At 45.7% G+C, this 23334-nt stretch overlaps 1 protein-coding gene across 1 annotated transcript; it reads left to right on the forward strand.

Annotated features, from left to right (window-relative positions):
* The first annotated feature begins 100 nt into the window (after positions 1-100).
* On the forward strand, positions 101-22938 carry LOC139386353 (pre-mRNA-processing-splicing factor 8). Its single transcript, XM_071131888.1, has 43 exons — positions 101-304; positions 894-1014; positions 1230-1398; positions 3715-3879; positions 4094-4312; positions 4638-4850; positions 5011-5136; positions 5280-5385; positions 5812-6002; positions 6297-6416; positions 6594-6783; positions 7159-7278; positions 7419-7553; positions 7760-7889; positions 8194-8390; positions 8726-8932; positions 9319-9482; positions 9606-9732; positions 9940-10132; positions 10340-10527; positions 10772-11010; positions 11226-11372; positions 12152-12362; positions 12630-12746; positions 12951-13198; positions 13500-13679; positions 13968-14103; positions 14257-14426; positions 14598-14727; positions 14841-14987; positions 15250-15410; positions 15666-15857; positions 16151-16388; positions 16652-16780; positions 16947-17060; positions 17310-17483; positions 17853-18046; positions 18296-18535; positions 19159-19300; positions 19538-19678; positions 19968-20107; positions 20434-20636; positions 22086-22938. Exons 2-43 carry the CDS (start codon positions 906-908, stop codon positions 22238-22240), a joined length of 7017 nt encoding a protein of 2338 aa, XP_070987989.1. The 5' UTR covers positions 101-304; positions 894-905; the 3' UTR covers positions 22241-22938.
* Positions 22939-23334: the final 396 nt, after the last annotated feature.

Consider the following 23334-nt stretch of genomic DNA (forward strand, 5'->3'; position numbering starts at 1 on the left):
TCTTCATCCGGGGACTTTGAATTAGTGCGCATGTCTTTTACGTTTGCGCATCTTCTTGCGTAGCTCCTTTGTTTGTGTTGGTCGAAATCCATCAAACAGCGTACTGTACGTTCGTGAATTCAAGCGAAGTGCAACGTGCGGTGTCGTTCACACTGCATGCTTTGGACAGGAGGAAGGCTAATCAATACAATCGTGAAAAGCGGGGAAAAGTTCATTTAATTTTTACAGAGAGATGTTGTTATAATCGTGTGCAAACCAAGGCAATTTTCATTACAAAGCAGTTATCCTGGACGTGGAACAGGAGGTATGGTTTGGTAGACCCTCTGGTTGTGTAATTGAGCTGGTTAGCATTAGCAGACTAACGTTAGCTAGTGCTTTCATTTTGGGCCTTCACAAAAAAGTTGTCGCCCAACCAATAACAATTACTAACCAACTAGTTGTTTAAATCAGACCATAGGTTAGTAGTTTGTTAATCTATTGGTGAACAAATTTGACCACTTTTTTTTATCTCCCCAATGAGTGTGCTAACGACGCACTTGAAATTGTACGCGTGCTACAACTAAGTTACAAAGCATTCGCACATTGGCTAAGATAATTTAGCTAGCCAGCGAACTAACGTTGGCTAGCTTTCCAGACTTTGCACTGCTAAAGAGTTCACCTACTAACGTTAACTAACATTAGGAATAATTTACCAGAAAGCAAGCAGCAGCCATGCCTTAACATGTTGGTAAATCGAAAAATGTCGTGATGAATTTGGTAGGAGCACAATAAGCTGATGCGTTACTTGTTATTGACATGCATGGACTATGTACGTTGCTGAAGTCCTAGTTAACTAATAATACATTATTCTAGTTTGCCCAATTTTTCTGTTTTTTTTGTTTACATCTTTCAAGTTGTGAGTCGCCATGGCAGCTGCCTTCCCATATAGAGGGGTACCAGGTGGAATGCCCCCAGGTATCCATCCCCCAGCCCAGGTTCCAGACTACATGTCTGAGGAAAAACTGCAAGAGAAAGGTGGGTTAAGCTCAATGGAGAACTTTTGAACCATGTGTTTTATCTAATGCACAGCTACTGGACTGGCTTCATGGAGCTGTCATCTAATAAAATGCATAACATTTCATTGCCCCTTTGGCTATGATTTCCATGGTTGTTATTCGATTCATAAAATGGAAAATTCCTTTGAATGAACATATCATATAACCATTATTGTTCTCTTCCCAATCCGACAGCCAGAAAATGGCAGCAGTTGCAGGCAAAGCGCTACTCTGAGAAGAGGAAGTTTGGGTTTGTTGACGCCCAGAAGGAGGACATGCCACCTGAGCACGTCCGTAAGATCATCAGGGACCACGGTGACATGACCAACAGGAAATTCCGTCACGACAAGAGGGTATACCTGGGGTAAGAAGCAACTTCCCAGTGTCTCTATGGAACTCTGGTGATTTGGATTAGAATTGAGAAAATGTTGTTTATGATACCCAGGGGTGAATGTAAAGCGGTACGGTGTCCTGGGCAAGATAAATAATGTGATACGCAGTACGTATAGAACATGAACCTATCGCAATAATTAAAACAAAATGGCAAGAAAACTGTAGGCTATTACACCACTATTTATCATTACTGCTTGTCAGAGGCATGGAGAATTTAGCGAATGGACTTTAACTATATATTCATGTACATACTACCTCAATTGGGCCGACCAACCAGTGCTCCAGCGCATTGGCTAACTGGGCTTATCTGCATTCTGACCCGCCACCCCCTCTTTTACGCTACTGCTACTCTCTGTTCATCATATATGCATAGTCACTTTAACCATATCTACATGTACATACTACCTCAATCAGCCTGACTAACTGGTGTCTGTATGTAGCCTCGCTACTTTTATAGCCTCGCTACTGTAGGTCTACCTACACCTGTTGTATTTGGCGCACGTGACAAATAAACTTTGATTTGAATGGACCTGAAAACGGGTGGTATAGCCTATGGTTAGATGAGAACACTGACATTTTGCTAAGGTAGCAATGAGTGGCTGCATAAATTCTGGCCTAATGACAATTGCCAAATGTTAAGTTTTGGGATGTTTTGTGTGACTTATGCCTCTTAACATTCACCATTGTTTGGAGGCTGGAAATATGTTTAGAGTGGATGAACATGCGCGGGTAGCCTAGTAAATGAGCCCTTTTGAAGTGTTTATTTGACAGAGGTCCCGTACAGGGAATACATTAATCTTACTGCTGATGAAATCTCACATTGTTTGGTTACCATTTTGAACCTGGTTGTTTTAGATGTTTAATTTCATGTGGAGAATACAATGGTGAAATCTTCAGTGAATATTTGATCAATTATTGCATGAGAGCACAAGCTGTTCTGGATGACTGTGATCTCGCTCTTTGTAGCCGATGTAAGACCTTTAAACATGTTAACATTCACAAGACCGCAGGGCCAGACGGGATACCAGGATGTGTACTCAGAACATGCGCTGACCAGCTGGCAAGTGTCTTAACCAACATTTTCAACCTATCCTTGATCCGGTCTGTAATACCAACTTGTTTCAAGCAGACCTCTATACACCCCGTGCACATGAACGCCAAGGTAACCTGCACTCACATTTACAGCGATGAAATGCTTTGAAGCTATGGTCATGGCTCACATCAACACCATCAGAAACCCTGGACCCACTCAAATTCAGATACCGCCCCAACAGATCCACAGATGACGCAATCTCTATTGCGCTCCACATTGCTCTCGCCCACCTGGACAAAAGGAATACCTATGTAAGAATGAGTTTCATTGACTTCAGCTCAGGACCCTGGGAATTAATACCTCCCTCTGCAACTGGATCCTTGACTTCCCGATGGGCAGCCCCCAGGCATTGAGGGTAGGCTACAGCGCTTCCGCCACGCTGCCCATCAACACGTGTGCTTAGTCCTCTCCTGTTCTCAGAGTGGCCGTGTACAACTCCAACACCGTCAAGTTTGCTGAGGACACGACTGCTCAACTTGAGCAAGACAAAGGAGCTGATCGTGGACTACAGGAAATGGAGGGGCAAGCATTCCCCCACCCACATCGGTTGTACTTTAGTGGAGCGGGTAAAGAGCTTCAATTCCCCGGTGTTCACATCACTAAGGAATTAACATGGTCCACCCACACCCACACAGTTGTGAAGAGGGCATGACAGCGCCTCTTTCCCTTTAGGAGGCTGAAAAGATTTGGCATGGGTTCTTAGATCCTCAGTTACACCATTGAGAGCATCTTGACGGGCTGCATCTCTGCTCAGTACGGCAACTGTAAGGCACCTGATTGCAAGGTGTTGAGTACGGCCATGTACATCACTGTGGCCAAGCTCACTGCCATCCAAAAATGGTCAGTCTCCAGCCACCCAAGTCATAGATTGTTCTCTCTGCTACCACACAGCAAGCGGTGCCAGTGCAGCTGTGTCTGGAACCAACAGGACCCGGCATACACGCATACTTACACTGACATTCTAACACACACACGACATGCGCACACATGCATACGGAAGCCACACAAAAGGAGAGGAAAGTAAGCATTTCACTGTTAGCCTATACCTGTTGTTTACGAAGCATTTGATAAATAAAATGTTTTGTGGTTTGCTAACTATGCCCCCCGTCCTCCTCTTTTCAACCAATGCTCACACCACTTCCTCTGTCTCCACTAATCTTCCCATCTCTCCTTTTTGTGCGGTCTTCTCCACAGAGCTCTGAAGTACATGCCCCACGCGGTGCTGAAGCTACTGGAGAACATGCCCATGCCCTGGGAGCAGATCAGAGACGTGCCTGTCCTATACCACATCACTGGAGCCATCTCCTTCGTCAACGAGATCCCCTGGGTCATAGAGCCTGTCTACATCGCCCAGTGGGGGTAAGACGGACTAATATTCTGTTCGTGCATGTTTTTATTTCTGTTTTGGTGTAATTTTTAGAGTGAATGAACAATTGAGGACTGTTTATGGATTTAAGCATGCCTAGTTTCCATTAAAGTCCTATTTAGAATTTTTTTAAACTAGAGTTAGCCATAGATGCCTCAAACCACCTAGATTATCCTCGTTCGCTTGCTAGTTAAATTCTCTCCGTAGCGCCATGTGGATCATGATGCGTCGTGAGAAGAGGGACCGTCGTCACTTCAAGCGTATGCGCTTCCCTCCTTTTGACGATGAGGAACCTCCGCTGGACTACGCTGATAACATCCTGGACGTGGAGCCACTGGAGGCCATCCAGATGGAGCTGGATGCAGAAGAGGACTCCTCCGTGGCTGAGTGGCTCTACGAACACCAGCCCCTCAAGGACGCCAACAAGTGAGTCACAGCAAAGCCTGTTTTGGTTTCTCTCTGGGCAGTCCTGATGTGTAAAGGACACCTGCTCACTGAGTTTCATTTTATTTTCAAATTGCACAGTTTAAACTATTGCCTGGTGGTCATCAGAATATTATCACAGCGTACCAAAGACCTGAAACCTCTTAATGTAAGCCACAATATTTAAACACAAGTCTTGGTTGGTTTAGCACAAGTTCTGAGTAAGTTGAAATCAGTCTTCTTCAAGCTAAAACACGACTAGATTGGTTGTCTATTTTCTTTTTGTCCTTGTATGAACCTGCCTTTCTCACCTTCCCTTCAACCCCAGGTATGTGAACGGGACCACGTACAGGCGTTGGCAGTTCACCCTGCCCATGATGTCCACGCTGTACCGTCTGGCCAACCAGCTGCTGACTGACCTGGTGGACTACAACTATTTCTACCTGTTTGACCTGAAGGCCTTCTTCACCTCCAAGGCCCTCAACATGGCCATCCCCGGGGGACCTAAGTTTGAACCCCTAGTTAGGGACATCAACCTCCAGTAAGAGCTGGGGTATTTAGTCTGTTACTCCTTAGTGGGGACTCTTAAGTACATTGCTGAATCGCTCAAATAAATATTTTTAGTGCTGTCTAACTTGTGGTGGCTTTTGGGCATTACACTGTGGAAGTATCTGTTCCTGAACTCTCTTCTCCCATCTCAGAGATGAAGACTGGAACGAGTTCAACGACATCAACAAGATCATCATCAGACAGCCAATCAGGACGGAGTACAAGATTGCCTTCCCATACCTGTACAACAACCTTCCCCACCACGTTCACCTCACCTGGTGAGAAAGATGCCCTCTACTGACATTACTGTCTATCTCATACAGGCCCCAGAACATCCTCCTAGATTCTACAAATGGAAACCTCCTATTGACATGCACACATTTGGGTGATATGCCACCAATGCTGACAAGTGTTTCTGTAGGTACCACACTCCCAATGTGGTGTTCATCAAGACTGAGGATCCTGATTTGCCAGCGTTTTACTTTGACCCCCTGATCAACCCCATCTCTCACAGACACTCAGTCAAGGTATGTGTTGTTTTTAATGGACAGTACGTTATGCACTGCAACCAAATTGCCCTTCACAGACAAATCCCTCTTGAATTGTAATGAACCCTGCCCAAGCAGCTCCTTTAACTCAGTCTAGCCTAGGGCACAGAAATGTTTTCTCAAATTGTATCTACCTAGCTAGTAGCCCTCCCACAAAGGCGCACTTGCATTGGTTTGCTTGCAAGTGCGTAACGACTGGAGGAAAATTGAATTGAATGGTGGGTTACTGGCTGAACAGAATCTGTGCTGCAGTTGGTCCATCAGCATTCAAACACCTATTTTGAGATTGGAGGAGTCAACTAATAGCAGATACTTCTTTATTGTAGTGTTCTCCTGTTGTTTTGTCGTCGTCGTCGTCCCCCCCCCCCTCCCAACATCTCTCACACATACTCACACCCCATACAGAGTCAGGAGCCTCTGCCAGAGGATGACGAAGAGTTTGAGCTTCCAGAGTACGTGGAGCCCTTCCTGAAGGAGACACCCCTCTACACAGACAACACAGCCAATGGAATCGCTCTGCTCTGGGCACCACGCCCCTTCAACTTGCGCTCTGGGAGGACCAGGCGGGCTATCGACATCCCACTCATCAAGAACTGGTGAGGAAACACTCAAATAACATTATTTGGTAATGTTGATGTAGGATGGGAATTGATATTGCTGTGTAAATGTATTTATTGCCTTTTTCTAAACCAGGTAAGTCATTGGAAACCTTCTCTTTTACAATAAATACTCAGTAACGTGTCATACATAGACCTTTAATGACTGAAGATGACTGCTATATCTGTGAACTCTCTTGTCTCTGCTGATATTGTAAACCTAATAAAGATGGCATGGTAATACTAAATGAAAATCTAATTAGTGAGTGTCTGCCTGACTGCCTCCCATGTCAGGTATCGTGAGCACTGCCCGGCCGGCCAGCCAGTGAAGGTGCGTGTGTCTTACCAGAAACTGCTCAAGTACTACGTACTCAACGCTCTCAAACACAGACCACCCAAGGCCCAGAAGAAGAGGTAAGCATCAATGATGATTCTCAAGTTACTAAACTAACCCCCAATTTCATCAATGATTGTTTGTAGATGTTTGATATGGAAAAATAACTGACATTTACTATTTGCAGCACAATTTTGTGGAAGAAATATACCACAAGTACAACAATCTGACCAGCCTCCTCTGTCCTCCCCTACCAGGTACTTGTTTCGTTCCTTTAAAGCCACCAAGTTCTTCCAGTCAACTAAGCTGGACTGGGTGGAGGTGGGCCTGCAGGTGTGCAGACAGGGATACAACATGCTGAACCTGCTCATCCACCGCAAGAACCTCAACTACCTGCACCTGGATTACAACTTCAACCTCAAGCCTGTCAAGACCCTCACCACGAAGGTAACCAGACAAACTAGATGCCAACTGATGTAAGAGGGGCAAGACGGAGAGAAGTCCTGTCCAACCCCCGGCTTACCGCAGACCTTCTTAGTTGTCAACATTGCGTAACTAAATCCTAATTTGTGTAGCACAATATTAACGGGTGCTTGTGACATGCTGCATTGCAAGCATGTTTTATCTAACCTGCAACGAGTTAACAATTTAGTAGTGGTGTTGACCAACTTTGGAAATTTGCAGATAGAAATGTCATGAATAAACCTTACATTATTCCACGTGTCAGAGGCATGTTTGTTCTACTTATCATATTTCTATCTAAATGCAGTCCATAACCTTGTGCCCTGCTGAATGTGCATGTGGTGTCTGTCTTTTCTTCAGGAACGTAAGAAGTCCAGGTTCGGGAATGCCTTCCATCTGTGCAGAGAGGTGCTGCGTCTCAGCAAGCTGGTGGTGGACAGCCACGTGCAGTACAGACTGGGCAACGTGGATGCTTTCCAGGTCAGCAACACAGCACTTGAATAACATCAAAGCCCCAATAAAATCTTCCTTTATTTGGTGTTAAATAGCATGATTTGATTTTGGCTCACAATTGGAAGTGCCTGTTAGAAATTCAAACCTATTTCCTCCTTGGTCTGTAGTTGGCAGACGGGCTGCAGTACATCTTTGCCCACGTGGGCCAGCTGACTGGCATGTACCGCTACAAGTACAAGCTGATGAGACAGATCCGCATGTGCAAGGACCTCAAGCACCTCATCTACTACCGCTTCAACACTGTGAGTACTGAGTATACACCCACACACTTATATCCATGTAAATGGTCACACAAACATTACCTATGTTGTCGATTTCGTAAAGGAACAATTTTCCATTATTGCCACTAAGTAACACATCTGCTCTGAAATGTATTGGTGGTTATATTGGAACACAACTAAAGGCTGAGTTTGTTGTTGAAGGTATGTGTTTTGCTGTGTGTTCTCAGGGTCCAGTGGGTAAGGGTCCAGGCTGTGGGTTCTGGGCACCAGGATGGAGAGTGTGGCTGTTCTTTATGAGGGGCATCACCCCTCTGCTGGAGAGATGGCTGGGCAACCTGCTGGCCAGGCAGTTTGAAGGTAAGGCCTTTTAACTTCCCTTTATCATAGGTGATGTTAGAACTGTTTGTGATACTAATTATCACATGAGGCACAATGGCCTATCAATTAACTACTTGCTTACCCAGTTGCATTTGAGCCCTTGAAAAGTAAATATTTCGATAAGTGTGTTTGTGAAGGGTGAGGAGAGGGAAAAAGCAGGAACATGAACTGTGACGACAAGAAAATGCAAATGAATTCACTGTGGATCGTGAGAAGCTCTCCTACTGATGGACTGATTGGGAACACCAGTCAATCAACCAATCGTGGATGTCCCCTTCAACAGGTCGTCACTCCAAGGGCGTGGCGAAGACTGTGACGAAGCAGCGTGTGGAGTCCCACTTTGACCTGGAGCTGCGTGCGGCCGTGATGCACGACATCCTGGACATGATGCCTGAGGGCATCAAGCAGAACAAGGCCAGAACCATCCTGCAGCACCTCTCTGAGTCCTGGCGCTGCTGGAAGGCCAACATCCCCTGGAAGGTATGAGATTATAGAGATGAAAAGGCATGAGGCAGCATATAGGGGGAAATGAATGTTGGGGCTTCATTCCAGGGTCTTGTGTGCTTGATTTTACTGCCAGAAAGGTAGGAGCAGTTCAGGGAATGTTTGCTTTAAGAATATTTATTGGTGACATGTTATAGAAATATAATCTTTCAACAAACTCAGTTGTCTTCAGCAATTATGATTTTGTAAGCAATAAACAGAACTTGTTTTCCTGAAAGGTTCAACATTTGCCATTACTGGAAGGTAGTTCATTTACACCTATCCAGTACTGGGACAGCTTTTGGTACATCTAATCCATGTCGTCCCTCCAGGTCCCAGGCCTGCCCACACCCATCGAGAACATGATCCTACGCTACGTGAAGGCCAAAGCTGATTGGTGGACCAACACGGCCCACTACAACCGCGAGCGAATCAGGCGCGGCGCAACCGTGGACAAGACTGTGTGCAAGAAGAACCTGGGCAGACTGACCCGTCTGTACCTGAAGGCTGAGCAGGAGAGGCAGCACAACTACCTGAAGGTAATACAGCACACACTATGATCCTCGTTTATGGCATGGAAGGCACTAGGTAAGTGCATAGCTGTTGCAACCATAGAGGTAGAACACATAGTTCTCTCTATTGTGCAACTACCTTCTCTGCTGTGAGGAGTGTAGACAATTCAGCCATGCAACAGCAAACCAGCAGAGTTAACAGGGCCACCAGTCTCTCAAGAACAGGCTGAGTCGGTAGTATAATACTCTGACACTTGTTTTAAAAAATGTGTGAGTATATATGGGACGTTTGTTTATAGAAAAATCGAATTTAATGATACAGCTTATTTATTTGTACCAAAACTGGTAACTTGGTTCCTATGACTTCATATTGCCATATGCAGTGTGTATAATGTGTCAGCTGTGTCTCCCAGGATGGTCCATACATCACAGCAGAGGAGGCTGTGGCCATCTACACCACAACAGTCCACTGGCTGGAGAGCAGACGCTTCTCCCCCATCCCCTTCCCCCCACTGTCCTACAAACACGACACCAAACTGCTCATCCTGGCGCTGGAGAGGCTCAAAGAGGCCTACAGGTAACACACACCAACTCCCTGTAGCCTTCTGTTAGGGAACATGTACTGAAAAAGATGGCTTTAGATCCTTTCTGCTAGGGTATCTTGCAGTGATTTGACCGTGTGGTTGTTTTCTCTTCCCAGTGTGAAGTCCAGGCTGAACCAGTCTCAGAGAGAGGAGTTGGGGCTGATAGAGCAGGCCTATGACAACCCTCACGAGGCCCTGTCCAGAATCAAACGGCACCTGCTCACACAGAGAGCCTTCAAAGAGGTTAGTCCCAGGACCAACTCTAAATACACACTGGGCTTTTTGCTTAAGCCACCCTCTAAATTTCATCCCTTTTCGTCTAACTATATGGAGATGATTTGAACTTTCAGTTGACCAAGTTAACTGTCCTAAGAACCAAATCTATCTCGCTTCTATGAACTTAGCACTCACCCATTCCACTCCAATTTCTCTTCTCCCCCCTCTCTCTAGGTTGGCATAGAGTTCATGGACCTGTACAGTCACCTGGTGCCTGTGTATGATGTGGAGCCCCTGGAGAAGATCACGGATGCCTACCTGGACCAGTACCTGTGGTATGAGGCTGACAAACGACGTCTCTTCCCCCCCTGGATCAAACCAGCTGACACAGAGCCTCCTCCACTCCTCGTCTACAAGTGGTGCCAAGGTGAGGACTAGGTTGGGTAGATTTTGAGTGTGTTTATAGTAGTTGTATTTATGTACTGTATGTGTATTCACAGAGCCAATGCATATTGTATAATAGGAAAAAGTATCTACGCCCTCTGCAATCGTTTCTGTTCGACGCTTTCAATAATTCTATATCCATTCATTGTAGGATACAAATCAGTGTTTTTCCCTCGTGTTTTGTAACCAGGCATCAACAACCTGCAGGATGTGTGGGAGACGATGGAGGGAGAGTGTAACGTGATGCTGGAGTCTCGCTATGAAAAGATGTATGAGAAAATAGATCTGACGCTGCTCAACAGACTGCTGCGTCTCATCGTGGACCACAACATCGCTGACTACATGACTGCCAAGAACAATGTGGTCATCAACTACAAGGTGAGACCACCTTGCTGTCTCGACGAGGGGTTTGTTGTGCAGGGTTTGGATCAAGTCAATTTAATTTGAGTCAATTCAGGAAGTAAACTGAGATTCCAATTTTCCTCATTCAAAAGCAATGACGAAGATATTGTGCTGGTCTTTTTTGTCAGTTAAATGATGGCATTGTTTGATATTCTACCTTTTACTTTTCGCTACTAACTGTTTAGTTGTTTATATATATCCTTCTTCTCTCCCATCCTAGGACATGAACCACACCAACTCGTACGGTATCATCCGTGGTCTGCAGTTTGCCTCGTTCATCGTGCAGTACTACGGCCTGGTCATGGACCTGTTGGTGCTGGGGCTCCACCGGGCCAGTGAGATGGCTGGACCCCCTCAGATGCCCAACGACTTCCTGTCCTTCCAGGATACAGCCACAGAGAGTGCCCACCCCATCCGCCTCTACTGCAGATACATCGACCGCATACATATCTTCTTCAGGTACAAAACAGCAACACAACACCTTAGATAGAAGTTAGTACTCCTTAACTGACGCTACATCAAATACCTGAGTAGGAGCAGAAGAGACACACACACACACACAAATTTTACTTGGTGCAGACTAACGGCTTAGACTTATCCATGTAGGTAGGTATCTGTTAAAATCTGTAGAAGCTCAGTGATTGACGTGTCCTGCTCTTTTCTCCTTCTTCCAGGTTCTCAGCTGATGAGGCCAGGGACCTTATCCAGAGGTACCTAACGGAGCACCCTGACCCCAACAATGAGAACATTGTGGGCTACAACAACAAGAAGTGCTGGCCCAGAGACGCCAGGATGAGACTGATGAAGCACGACGTCAACCTGTGAGTCGTTGTCGCCCCCCCCCCCCCCCCCATTGCTTGTTCTTTATATGGAACAGTAGCAGAGTAGCTGAGAAAAATAATGCAGGACTCATGTGAGATGTACTGATGTGAGACGTCCACATTTTATTTTCCCTGCTTCACCAATGTTGGGATTCTGGTTAATTCAGCTTCAGAAGTCTGCATTGTCAGTTGAGCTCTGCAGAATCACTGCATTTTGGACTTATCTTTGTTTCCAAACATTGAACATTATTAATCATTAGTTGTGCTAGACACATCAGGGGTGTGATTAGTCTACGGTCTGTACCAGAAGTTAATGGGTATCTGTAAGAGGAATGGTCAGTGCAATTAAGCTTGGAATGTACTGAGTGTAGGGGAAACGATCACATGTGGCAGCAGTGATAAGGGGAGAGAGTCGTGGTTTAGTGATGAAGGGGGTTGAGGTCAGGTCACATTAAGGGAGAAGGAACACTTTATTACCCGTATCACTTAATTTCCTGCCTAGCAATAAAGATGCAATGTTTAGTAAGAAGGAGGAGACTCCACCCCAAATTGGGGTGTGTGTGTATATATATATATATATCACCACTGGTAGAACCACTTCTTGGTCTGTTCAGCTGTTCTATCCTCTGGGATGAATAAACTTTGTTTAAGCTTTCAGAGTGTCTGTTGAGCTCTTACTCTGATATTTAGAACTTAACACCAGCAACTTGAATGGGAGGAACAGCGATACTCCTATCTTGTGAAATAATAGTTGTCCCTCCCTCTCTGTAACTGTCCAGGGGTCGTGCTGTGTTCTGGGACATTAAGAACCGCCTGCCTCGCTCTGTGACCACGGTGCAATGGGAGAACAGCTTTGTGTCAGTCTACAGCAAAGACAACCCTAACCTGCTCTTCAACATGTGTGGCTTCGAGTGCCGCATCCTGCCCAAGTGTCGCACAAGCTACGAGGAGTTCACCCACAAGGACGGAGTCTGGAACCTGCAGAACGAGGTGAGAGGGGAAACGGAGGGATGGAGAGAGAAGGGCTGGAGGAAGAGGGATGTTGCCTGGTTAACTTAGTTTATACCCAGTTTAAACTGAGTTTATACCAGTTGACCCTGTCCTTCGCCCCCATGGCGATACAGTGGTGTGCTAAATGATCATGGCAGCTGCCACCAGATAGTCAGACCTTCATCACCGTGGCTGACTGGAACTGATACGCTGCTACGCTGTTGTCCCTTGTACTAAGACAAGGCTGTTCTTGCTGTGTGTGTGTAGGTGACCAAAGAGCGTACTGCCCAGTGTTTCCTGCGTGTGGATGATGAGTCCATGCAGCGGTTCCACAACAGAGTCAGACAGATCCTCATGGCCTCAGGATCCACCACCTTTACCAAGGTAAACAACTCCTTTACAAAACATCACTGTTTCTTTCTTCACTGAGGTTCTGTAATTTTATATAGAAGTATACCAACTAAAGAAATCTGTTGTCAAAATGAAATTCATCATTAGTTGGGTTCATAACAGTAGTTATGAGAACCGTACTAATGTCGAAATACATTAACCCCCCCCCCCCCCCCCCCCCCCCCAATCTCCCCTCAGATTGTCAACAAGTGGAACACGGCTCTGATAGGGCTGATGACGTACTTCCGTGAGGCGGTGGTCAACACCCAGGAGCTGCTGGACCTGCTGGTGAAATGTGAGAACAAGATCCAGACACGTATCAAGATCGGTCTCAACTCCAAGATGCCCAGTCGCTTCCCCCCTGTAGTCTTCTACACCCCCAAGGAGCTGGGAGGGCTGGGCATGCTGTCCATGGGACACGTCCTCATCCCACAGTCCGATCTGAGGTAAGCGCAAAATGCGGAGTGTGTAGAAGCTAGGATTTGTCCAAAAAGGGCCATAAATGTTCCTGTATGAGGTTAACAAAGTCTACTTACTGCAAACTTAGAGAACATGGTATTGATAGAAATGTGAGCTGGTTAATGATGTGACATTGCTAGTTGACTAATGAAGATAGACCTGGTTGCATTACTTCCTCTTTGAAATGTAGTTATTACATATTAATGCATGTTTTAAATTACGAGTTAGAGGGAAGTTTTCCTTCCTGCCACTAACCCATCTTGTCCTGCTGCCCTCCCTCTCCCCCAGGTGGTCAAAGCAGACTGACGTTGGCATCACCCATTTCCGGTCTGGTATGAGCCACGAGGAGGACCAGCTGATTCCTAACCTGTACCGCTACATTCAGCCCTGGGAGAGTGAGTTCATCGACTCCCAGAGAGTTTGGGCAGAGTACGCCCTGAAGAGACAGGAGGCTATCGCACAGAACAGGTACTGAACACCTACACAGGCAAGACTGTTGCTCTATCTCAACCCCTGGTCCCCATGTAGGCTGGATTTAAGCTCCACTTGGCGTTCTTAATCACACACTGCACGGATGGTTCCACTTGGAGATTTTGGTACATGCCCGAATGTAGAACTCCACATTTTAGAGGTTTTGCTAAGGAGAAGACTTTTCAAAGTGTAAATGTAGCCTTCGCTCCATATTCTTTAACTAGATGGTCAAACGGTTGAGGTTTAGTACTATGAGAGTTGATAGATGTCTTGTGTTCCTGTCAGGCGTCTGACCCTGGAGGACTTAGAGGACTCTTGGGACAGAGGTATTCCCCGTATCAACACCCTGTTCCAGAAGGACAGACACACGCTGGCCTACGACAAGGGCTGGAGGGTCCGCACTGACTTCAAACAGTACCAGGTAAAACAGTAACCAGGTGGTACTCTCACAAAAGTTATTAAACTCTGGTAAAAGCCTTCAGCGTATGTCCAGGCATTAATGTGATGCTCTTTCTCATTGTGTCCTAGGTTGTGAAGGAGAACATTAACTCTGTTCTGTCTGATTGTCCTGTAGGTTCTGAAGCAGAACCCGTTCTGGTGGACCCACCAGCGTCACGACGGGAAGTTGTGGAACCTCAACAACTACAGGACAGACATGATCCAGGCTCTGGGAGGGGTGGAGGGCATCCTGGAACACACACTCTTCAAAGGGACCTACTTCCCCACCTGGGAGGGTCTCTTCTGGTCAGTACCACACACTCATTCACTACGTGACGTAGGTTATTGTTGCATGTTTGTGTGCGTGCATTTTACGTATTTATGTTATTCATGCTCAGACATTTATTGCAGTATAACATAAAGTAGATGTGGGGTTTTACCTAGCTAACCTCCAGCCTTATCTCTACTTCACCACAGGGAGAAAGCCAGTGGCTTTGAGGAGTCCATGAAGTGGAAGAAGCTGACCAACGCCCAGAGATCTGGTTTGAACCAGATCCCCAACCGTCGCTTCACCCTCTGGTGGTCCCCCACCATCAACAGGGCCAACGTGAATACCTGATTACACACACACATACACACGGATGCATATCCCAGATTGGTTTTGTGTCTTATATTGTCACTCTTAACTCACAATCATGCTCTGTACTCTGTCCTCTCTAGGTGTACGTGGGTTTCCAGGTGCAGCTGGATCTGACCGGGATCTTCATGCACGGAAAGATCCCCACCCTGAAAATCTCCCTCATCCAGATCTTCAGGGCTCACTTGTGGCAGAAGATCCACGAGAGCGTCGTCATGGATCTCTGTCAGGTACTTTTATCTCCAGCTTGATGTATTTGGTTCAATCAGGGATCACAGGAAGCCGGATGATCTTGAGACATGGCTGTGTACCTTTCTTTATACGTTTGTGTACCTTTCCCTTCAATGCCTTTCCAGGCAGCAATAACTTGCAGAACCCAAATAAATTTTATTAAGGACATTCTCTACCAACATCACAAAAAAAACGTGGTTGAAAAGTACATTTTTATCATATGAAACTTTTCAAAAAAATCTGTTTCCTCTGTCTCTGTAGGTGTTTGACCAGGAGCTGGATGCCCTGGAGATCGAGACAGTGCAGAAAGAGACCATTCACCCCAGGAAGTCCTACAAGATGAACTCTTCCTGCGCCGACATACTACTCTTCGCCTCCTACAAGTGGAACGTCTCACGCCCCTCCCTGCTCGCTGACTCAAAGTACGACGCTACAGTTTTTTTTCAGGTTAACACTGAGGCTGTGTCTTTGTTGGTTGGATATGAGCTATGTTTTGCAGGTATCCATTTTAATGTGCCATCTAAAAATGGAAACGGCTTCCAAACTTCCATGACATAATAGATCCAAGTTTTACAAGAAGCCAAGTTATTCTTGCCAGAGAGAGTACGACTCTCACGACATCGAGACCTTATTTCTGTCTTAGTACTAATTCATCCTTGACCTCTCTCCCTCTTCAGGGACGTGATGGACAGCACCACCACCCAGAAGTACTGGATTGACATACAGCTTCGCTGGGGAGACTACGACTCTCACGACATCGAGCGCTACGCCAGAGCCAAGTTCCTGGACTACACCACAGACAACATGAGCATCTACCCCTCCCCCACCGGGGTGCTCATCGCCATCGACCTTGCCTACAACCTCCACAGGTAAGCATAGCTACGCTAGCATTTCTGCTAATGTCTGCATGACAAGTAATTGATACATTTGCTAGCCTGTAGACATGAGTTCTAGCATTACCACTAATGTCCACATGATAAGTGATGGGAAATGTTGTTAGCGTAGCTAGTAGTCTTGTATAGTTGTCAACAGTTGCCCTCTCACACACGTGAGCTCAAGGGTGTTACTGAACACTTGTTTGTTTACATCTATCACATGACATAGGAACTCACCAGCCACCCTCTTTCTTTCCTCCCTCCCTACCTCTCTCCCGTCTCTCCAGTGGGTACGGTAACTGGTTCCCGGGAGGCAAGCCCCTGATCCAGCAGGCCATGGCTAAGATCATGAAGGCCAACCCTGCTCTGTACGTCCTGAGAGAGCGCATCCGTAAGGGTCTGCAGCTCTACTCCTCAGAGCCCACTGAGCCCTACCTGTCCTCCCAGAACTACGGCGAGCTCTTCTCCAATCAGATCATTTGGTTTGTGGACGACACTAACGTATACCGTGTCACCATCCACAAGGTGGGTGAGGAGTCTGGGGCTGAACTAGAATTTAGAATTATTAGAGAACCGACATTCTGAGATTCATGTCAACGTTCTAGGGCTTCTAATTTTATGGGTTGGATTCTCTGGCACAGCAGTGTACCTCCTAGAATATTTTTTACTGTAACATTTTCAGACAATGAAACATTTCTGAAAATATATACTGTTAGGTAACTAGTCTCAGAGGATGTTAAACACTGTCTATCTTCGGTCATGTAAATACTCCTGCTCTGTCCTTGCAGACGTTTGAGGGTAACTTGACCACCAAGCCCATCAACGGAGCAATCTTCATCTTCAACCCCAGGACAGGCCAGCTCTTCCTCAAGATCATCCACACCTCTGTGTGGGCCGGACAGAAACGTCTGGGACAGGTTCGTCTTCAAATGAAAAATACCTTTTACTCTCTTTAGCAATGCACAGGGCAATCAGACTCTGGAAAGGAGCAAATCAAAAATTTATGAAAGACTAGTTATGCTCAATGTCCTCACTACTTTTCCTCCCCTCTTTCTTTCCTTCTCTTCTCTCTCCCTTTTATAGCTGGCGAAGTGGAAGACAGCTGAGGAGGTGGCTGCTCTGATTCGTTCCCTTCCTGTGGAGGAGCAGCCCAAACAGATCATTGTCACCAGGAAGGGCATGTTGGACCCCCTCGAGGTGATACCCCATACCTCACAATTACATTGATTGATTACACTGCACCTCATTGATATAGACATAGCGTTAATCTGCCCAATTTACAGATCAGTACTTGACTGAGATGATAAATATTTTGACTATCACGCTTCTTTCTCTGTGATACATTTTGATACGGTTGAGATGATTGAAAAACTGAGATGACCAATGTGTAGCAATCACAATCTCTTTACAACCTAACATTTTATTTGTATCCCTTTCTCCTCCCAGGTCCACTTGCTGGACTTCCCCAACATTGTGATCAAGGGCTCTGAGCTGCAGCTGCCCTTCCAGGCCTGTCTGAAGGTGGAGAAGTTTGGAGACCTAATCCTGAAGGCCACCGAGCCTCAGATGGTCCTGTTCAACCTGTATGACGACTGGCTCAAGACCATCTCCTCCTACACCGTTAGTCTACTTCCTACTATTTTTGTACAAGAATGAGACTTAAGCAAGGTGGTGGTAGTAGACTGACTGGTTCAAGGCGTGAGTGGCTGTTCACTTCCTGTGACCGATAAGACTAGAATGAGACTAAAAAGGATTCAACAGCGATTTCTGCCAAATCTAGCCATTAGCGGTTAATGTTTATAAAAAAATTAAGTGTATTGTATACATAGGAGCCGGCTAACTGAAGAATGATGCCATAAATATCAACAATGTCTAGTCCGGTTTCTCATTCTAGAAGCTCTTCTGGAGTGCAAAACCTTTGTTGGGCGAGCCGTTTCTGTCATACCCCTGTTTAACCAGTGTCTGTGTGGCTCTGTTTCCTGTCTCTAGGCGTTCTCCCGTCTCATCCTGATCCTGAGGGCGCTCCATGTGAACAACGACCGTGCCAAGGTGATCCTGAAGCCCGATAAGACCACCATCACAGAGCCTCACCACATCTGGCCCACGCTGACCGATGAGGAGTGGATCAAGGTGGAGGTGCAGCTCAAAGACCTCATCCTGGCCGACTATGGAAAGAAGAACAAGTGAGTGGCTATAATGTCTGTGGTGGCCTTTGTAAAGCTGTCATGAAGCTTCACAACGCTGTCATATGTATATTAACTTCCATTTGCTATTATGAGAGTTCACAACACCTACAAGAAAAATCTCTAACCATCTCAATAAGCTTTTGCGAAAATGTTTATGGAATCAAGTAACATCTAGGATACCCACTACAAGCGAGCATGCCAAATCTCCCTCAACCATATCTGACCTCGACTCTCTGAACTCTCCAGCGTGAACGTGGCATCTCTGACCCAGTCTGAGATCCGTGACATCATCCTGGGCATGGAGATCTCTGCTCCGTCCCAGCAGCGCCAGCAGATTGCTGAGATTGAGAAGCAGACCAAGGAGCAGTCCCAGCTCACTGCCACGCAGACACGCACAGTCAACAAACACGGAGACGAGATCATCACCTCAACAACCTCCAACTATGAGACACAGACCTTCTCCTCCAAGACAGAATGGAGAGTCAGGTATGTAGGGGGGAGACATTTTTTGGTACCCTTCCCCAGGTCTGTGCCTTGACACAAATCTGTCTTGGAGCTCTACCGGCAATTCCTTCAACCTAATGGCTTGGTTTTTGCTCTGACATGCACTGTCAACTGTGGGACCTTTTATATAGACGTGTGTGCCTTTCCAAAACATGTCCAATCATTTGAATATACCGCAGGTGGACTCTAATCAAGTTGTAGAAACATCTCAAGGATGATCAGTGGGAACATGATAATGTCTCATAGCAAAGGGTCTGAATTCTTATGTAAATAATGTATTTCTGTTTTTTATTTTATTTGCCAAAAATTCTAAACCTATGTTCACTTTGTCATGGGGTATTGTGTGTAGATTGAGGAAGAGAAAAAAAATGAATTTCAGAATAAGACTGTAACGTAACAAAATGTCAAGGGGTCTGAATCCTTTACGAATGCAATGTATATCCTTCCAATCACCCTTGGTGCTGACAAGGGAATGTAATACAATTTGGAGCATTTTGATTGTTATATTATAGTTATTCCTCAAAGCAGGAGTTGTGAAATCAAGGCCATAGCTTCGGAGGTGAATGGAGCGCCAATAATGGCTCTTTGATAACTTCCTCCTGCAGGGCCATCTCTGCTGCCAACCTGCACCTGAGGACCAACCACATCTACGTGTCGTCTGATGACATCAAGGAGACGGGCTACACCTACATCCTGCCCAAGAACGTCCTCAAGAAGTTCATCTGCATCTCAGACCTGCGAGCCCAGGTCAGTACCTCAGCCTACTGTTTATCCTGTATGCGTCACTGTAACCTCTCCTAGTTATCTCTTTGTACATTTCTGTGGATATTATTGTAATCTTCTTTATATATGAATGAAGTGCTTAACTGCTTATACAGCTAGAACAGGATTATTTGGTACCCTCAATCATGTCTATTGTATAGTTTTTATATATCGGTCAGTCTGAATGTGTGTCGCTGACGTGTGCATCCTCTCTGCCTCCAGATTGCAGGTTACCTGTACGGCACCAGTCCCCCTGACAACCCCCAGGTGAAGGAGATCAGGTGTATTGTCATGGTACCCCAGTGGGGAACGCATCAGACCGTCCACCTACCCAATCAGCTGCCAGGACACGAGTACCTCAAGGTACAGACTTATGGGATACCATACACACACTCACACATAAACACACATGCTCAGATACAAGCTTATAATATGATTTGATGGTATGCTGTTTACTGGGTCATGTCTCATTACGTGGAAGTGATTAACCATGGACCATGGCTAATTTTCTCTGTCTATGTTTTTGAGGCTCATACCAAGTGTGCCATAGCCTTTGAAATTGGAAGTGTTCAGTTCCTGATCAGGGCAGAACACACACGCACTCCTGCTTCCCCTGTGTCTCACCTCCTCTCTACCCCTTCTCCGCCTACAGGAGATGGAGCCCCTGGGTTGGATCCACACCCAGCCCAATGAGTCTCCCCAACTCTCCCCCCAGGACGTCACCAGCCACGCCAAGATCATGGCTGACAACCCCGCCTGGGATGGAGAGAAGACCATCATCATCACCTGCAGGTAGGACAGATACTGTTGTACTTGCTTTTTATTAACTCTTATCAGCAGTGAGTCTACATATAGCAGATCAGGCTATAGAGGGCTTTATTGTATGTTGGTTGGATTGACAGACTTGGTTTAAACCCAGACTGTCTACTCGTCACTGGACTGGGTTAGCCTAAACTATGGCCTTCAGGTCTCGTCAAGGTTATTCATCGTCCCAACCACCCCAGCTACATTTGTAAACATTGATTAACTCCACCTATACATGCATCACTCTTCTTAACATTCAAGTTGCATCTGTACATCAAGGCTAACTACCATATAACATCTTTATTCATTTCCAGTTTCACTCCCGGCTCCTGCACTCTGACGGCCTACAAGCTGACTCCCAGTGGGTACGAGTGGGGCAGACAGAACACAGACAAGGGCAACAACCCCAAGGGCTACCTGCCCTCCCACTATGAGAGGGTTCAGATGCTTCTGTCTGATCGCTTCCTGGGCTTCTTCATGGTGCCTGGACAGGTCTCCTGGAACTACAACTTCATGGGTGAGTAGTGCATAGAACCTGGGATTTCGCAGACACAGATTAAACCTATTCCTAGATTGAAAAAGCATGCTAAATGGAAAGTCTTGTATAATGGCTAACGCCCGTTATCAGTGTCTTTGAATCTTAGTGTATTTGAAACAATGAAATTCAACATCTGTGTAACATATCAGGGAAATAAGCATATTAGGAGAATAAGCATTTTACAACCACATGCTTGCAGTGTTTGATTATCAACATGTTATCGGGATGTGGACAGCTGCTCGTCAAACATCTCATTTCAAAATCATAGGCATTAATATGGAGTTGGTCCCCCCCTTGTTGCTATAATAGCATTCACTCTTCTGGGAAGGCTTTCCACGAGATGTTGGAACATTGCTGGGGAGACTTGCTTCCATTCAGCCACGAGCATTAGTGAGGTCAGGCACTGATGTTAGGAGATTTAGGCCTGGCTCGCTGTCTGCGTTCCAGTTTATCCCAAAATTGTTGGATGGTGTTAAGGTTAGGGCTCTGTGCAGGCCAGTCAAGTTCTTCTACACCGATCTCAACAAACCATTTCTTTATGGACCTCGCTTTGTGCACTGGGGTATTGTCATGGTGAAACAGGAAAGGGACTTTCCTAAACTGTTGCCACTAAGTTGGAAGCGCAGAATCGTCTAGTATGTCATTGTATGCTGAAGCATTAAGATTTCCCTTCACTGGAACTAAGGGGCCTAGCCCCAACCATTTATAAGAGCACCCGACTATTATTCCTCATCCACCAAACTTTACAGTTGGCACAATGCATTGGGGCAGATTACAATCTCCTGTGATCGACCAAACCCAGATTTGTCAGTCGGACTGCCAGATGGTGAAGCGTGATTCATCACTCCAGAGAAGCGATCCACTGCTCCAAAGTCCAATGTTGGCGAGCTTTACTCTACTCCAGGCAACGCTTGGCATTGCGCATGGTGGACTTAAGCTTGTGTATGGCTGCTCGGCCATGTAAACCCATTTCATGAAGCTCTCGGCTAACAGTTACTGTGCTAACGTTGCTTCCAGAGGCCGTTTGGAACTCTGTAGTGAGCGTTGCAACTGAGGACAGACAATTTGTACACGCTTCAGCACTCAGCGGTCCTGTTGAGTAAGCTTGTGTGGCCTACCACTTTGTGGCTGAGCAGTTGTTGCTCCTAGACGTTTCCACTTCACAATAACAACACTTATAGTTGACTGGTGCAGCTCTAGCAGGGCAGAAATGTGATGAACTGGCTTGTTGGAAAGGTGGCATCCTATGACGGTGCCACTTTGAAAGTCACTGAGCTCTTCAGTAAGGCCAATGTTTGTCTTTACTCAATGTTATACACCTGTCAGCAACGGGTGTGGCTAAAATAGCCAAATCCACCAATTTAAAGAGGTATCCACATACTTCTGGCAATATAGTGCATCTCAATACATCCTCTCTTCCTCTTTCAGGTGTTCGCCACGACCCCAACATGAAGTATGACCTGCAGCTGTCCAACCCCAAGGAGTTCTACCACGAGGTCCATCGGCCCTCTCACTTCCTCAACTTTGCCTCCCTGCAGGAGGGAGAGATCTACAACGCAGACAGAGAGGACATGTATGGTTGAGACTGGCGCTCCGCTCAGAGATGAGAGGATTACCTCTCTATTGTACATTTTCTATGATATGGACATCCTTATGCGGCCTGTCTAGTACAGTCAGACGTATCATTTGACCCAGCCAGCCATGAAGTTATGAATATAACTACTGCTCCATGAAGAAAGGAAATGAGGTACAGCACAGCAATGGCAAACTCACGAGTGTGTGATCTCCATAGCTGTGATGGACTGAGTGTACCAACTGATAGGGATGGCCTGAAGATATTGGGGAATTTGTATGTAAGCCTAGTACCACCTTTTTAGGACACAATGTCACATTGTGTATGTTTTCTGCAAAATTATGTTTGTTCCATTTGGTTGCCCTCTCCCCTCTGATCTCTCCAATAAGGCTTCAGCATGTGAATTCTACTGCGTTTCATTTATGGCTTTCCTTTTGACACATTGCTGCCAATGTGTAATGGTATGTGTTTGTCTTCAGTCTGTAGTAGTTGATATAGCTGTAAGATTAATTTTTCTGTGGCATTTCTTTAAATGGGTAGTTAACCATATTCATAATGCTCTTTTTTTTCTCTCCCATAGAAACTGAACTGTGACAATGGAATTGATATGTACTGTTTATGCTAGCAGTCTCTTACCCACTTGCTATGTTGTGCATTCATTGTGGACACTTGGTTTGGGTTAAAATAAAGATCAACATTTTATAAGTATTTGCCCTTGTTTGGTTGTCTCAGTTTTTGTGTGAGAGTGCAGTTATCATGTATTTTGTGAATAGCACCATCTTATAGCAAGGACACACCAGGCATACTGACTGCTGTGGTACTTAGCATGATGTCTGCAGTCAAACTTACTGGTGGCTGAGATGGGACTCATGGGACAGGGTGCAAACTGGCCAAAGACTGAACCTTTTATTTTGTGGCATTGTCTCCATGACGAAGAATTTAGCATTCACAAAAGAAAGAAAGTACAAACGTTTTTTTTTTTACTCTGATTTGTCGTGGCAATGAAACAAATGTGGGTAGATTGTCCTTTTAATTGCATTTGATCTATTTTATTTGATTCCATTTTACCAATGGCTGCTGTTAAAGAACAGTACAGCATCATTG

The sequence above is a fragment of the Oncorhynchus clarkii genome, chromosome 27 (assembly GCF_045791955.1).
Source record: "Oncorhynchus clarkii lewisi isolate Uvic-CL-2024 chromosome 27, UVic_Ocla_1.0, whole genome shotgun sequence".
Lineage (NCBI taxonomy): Eukaryota > Metazoa > Chordata > Actinopteri > Salmoniformes > Salmonidae > Oncorhynchus > Oncorhynchus clarkii.

Coding starts and splice junctions, on each gene's coding strand:
- LOC139386353 (XM_071131888.1), top strand. CDS start 906: ATGGCAGCTGCCTTCCCATATAGAGGGGTACCAGGTGGAATGCCCCCA. Junction 9,483..9,605: donor AGGCTCAAAGAGGCCTACAG/GTAACACACACC, acceptor TTCTCTTCCCAG/TGTGAAGTCCAGGCTGAACC. Junction 20,108..20,433: donor ACCATCATCATCACCTGCAG/GTAGGACAGATA, acceptor ATTCATTTCCAG/TTTCACTCCCGGCTCCTGCA.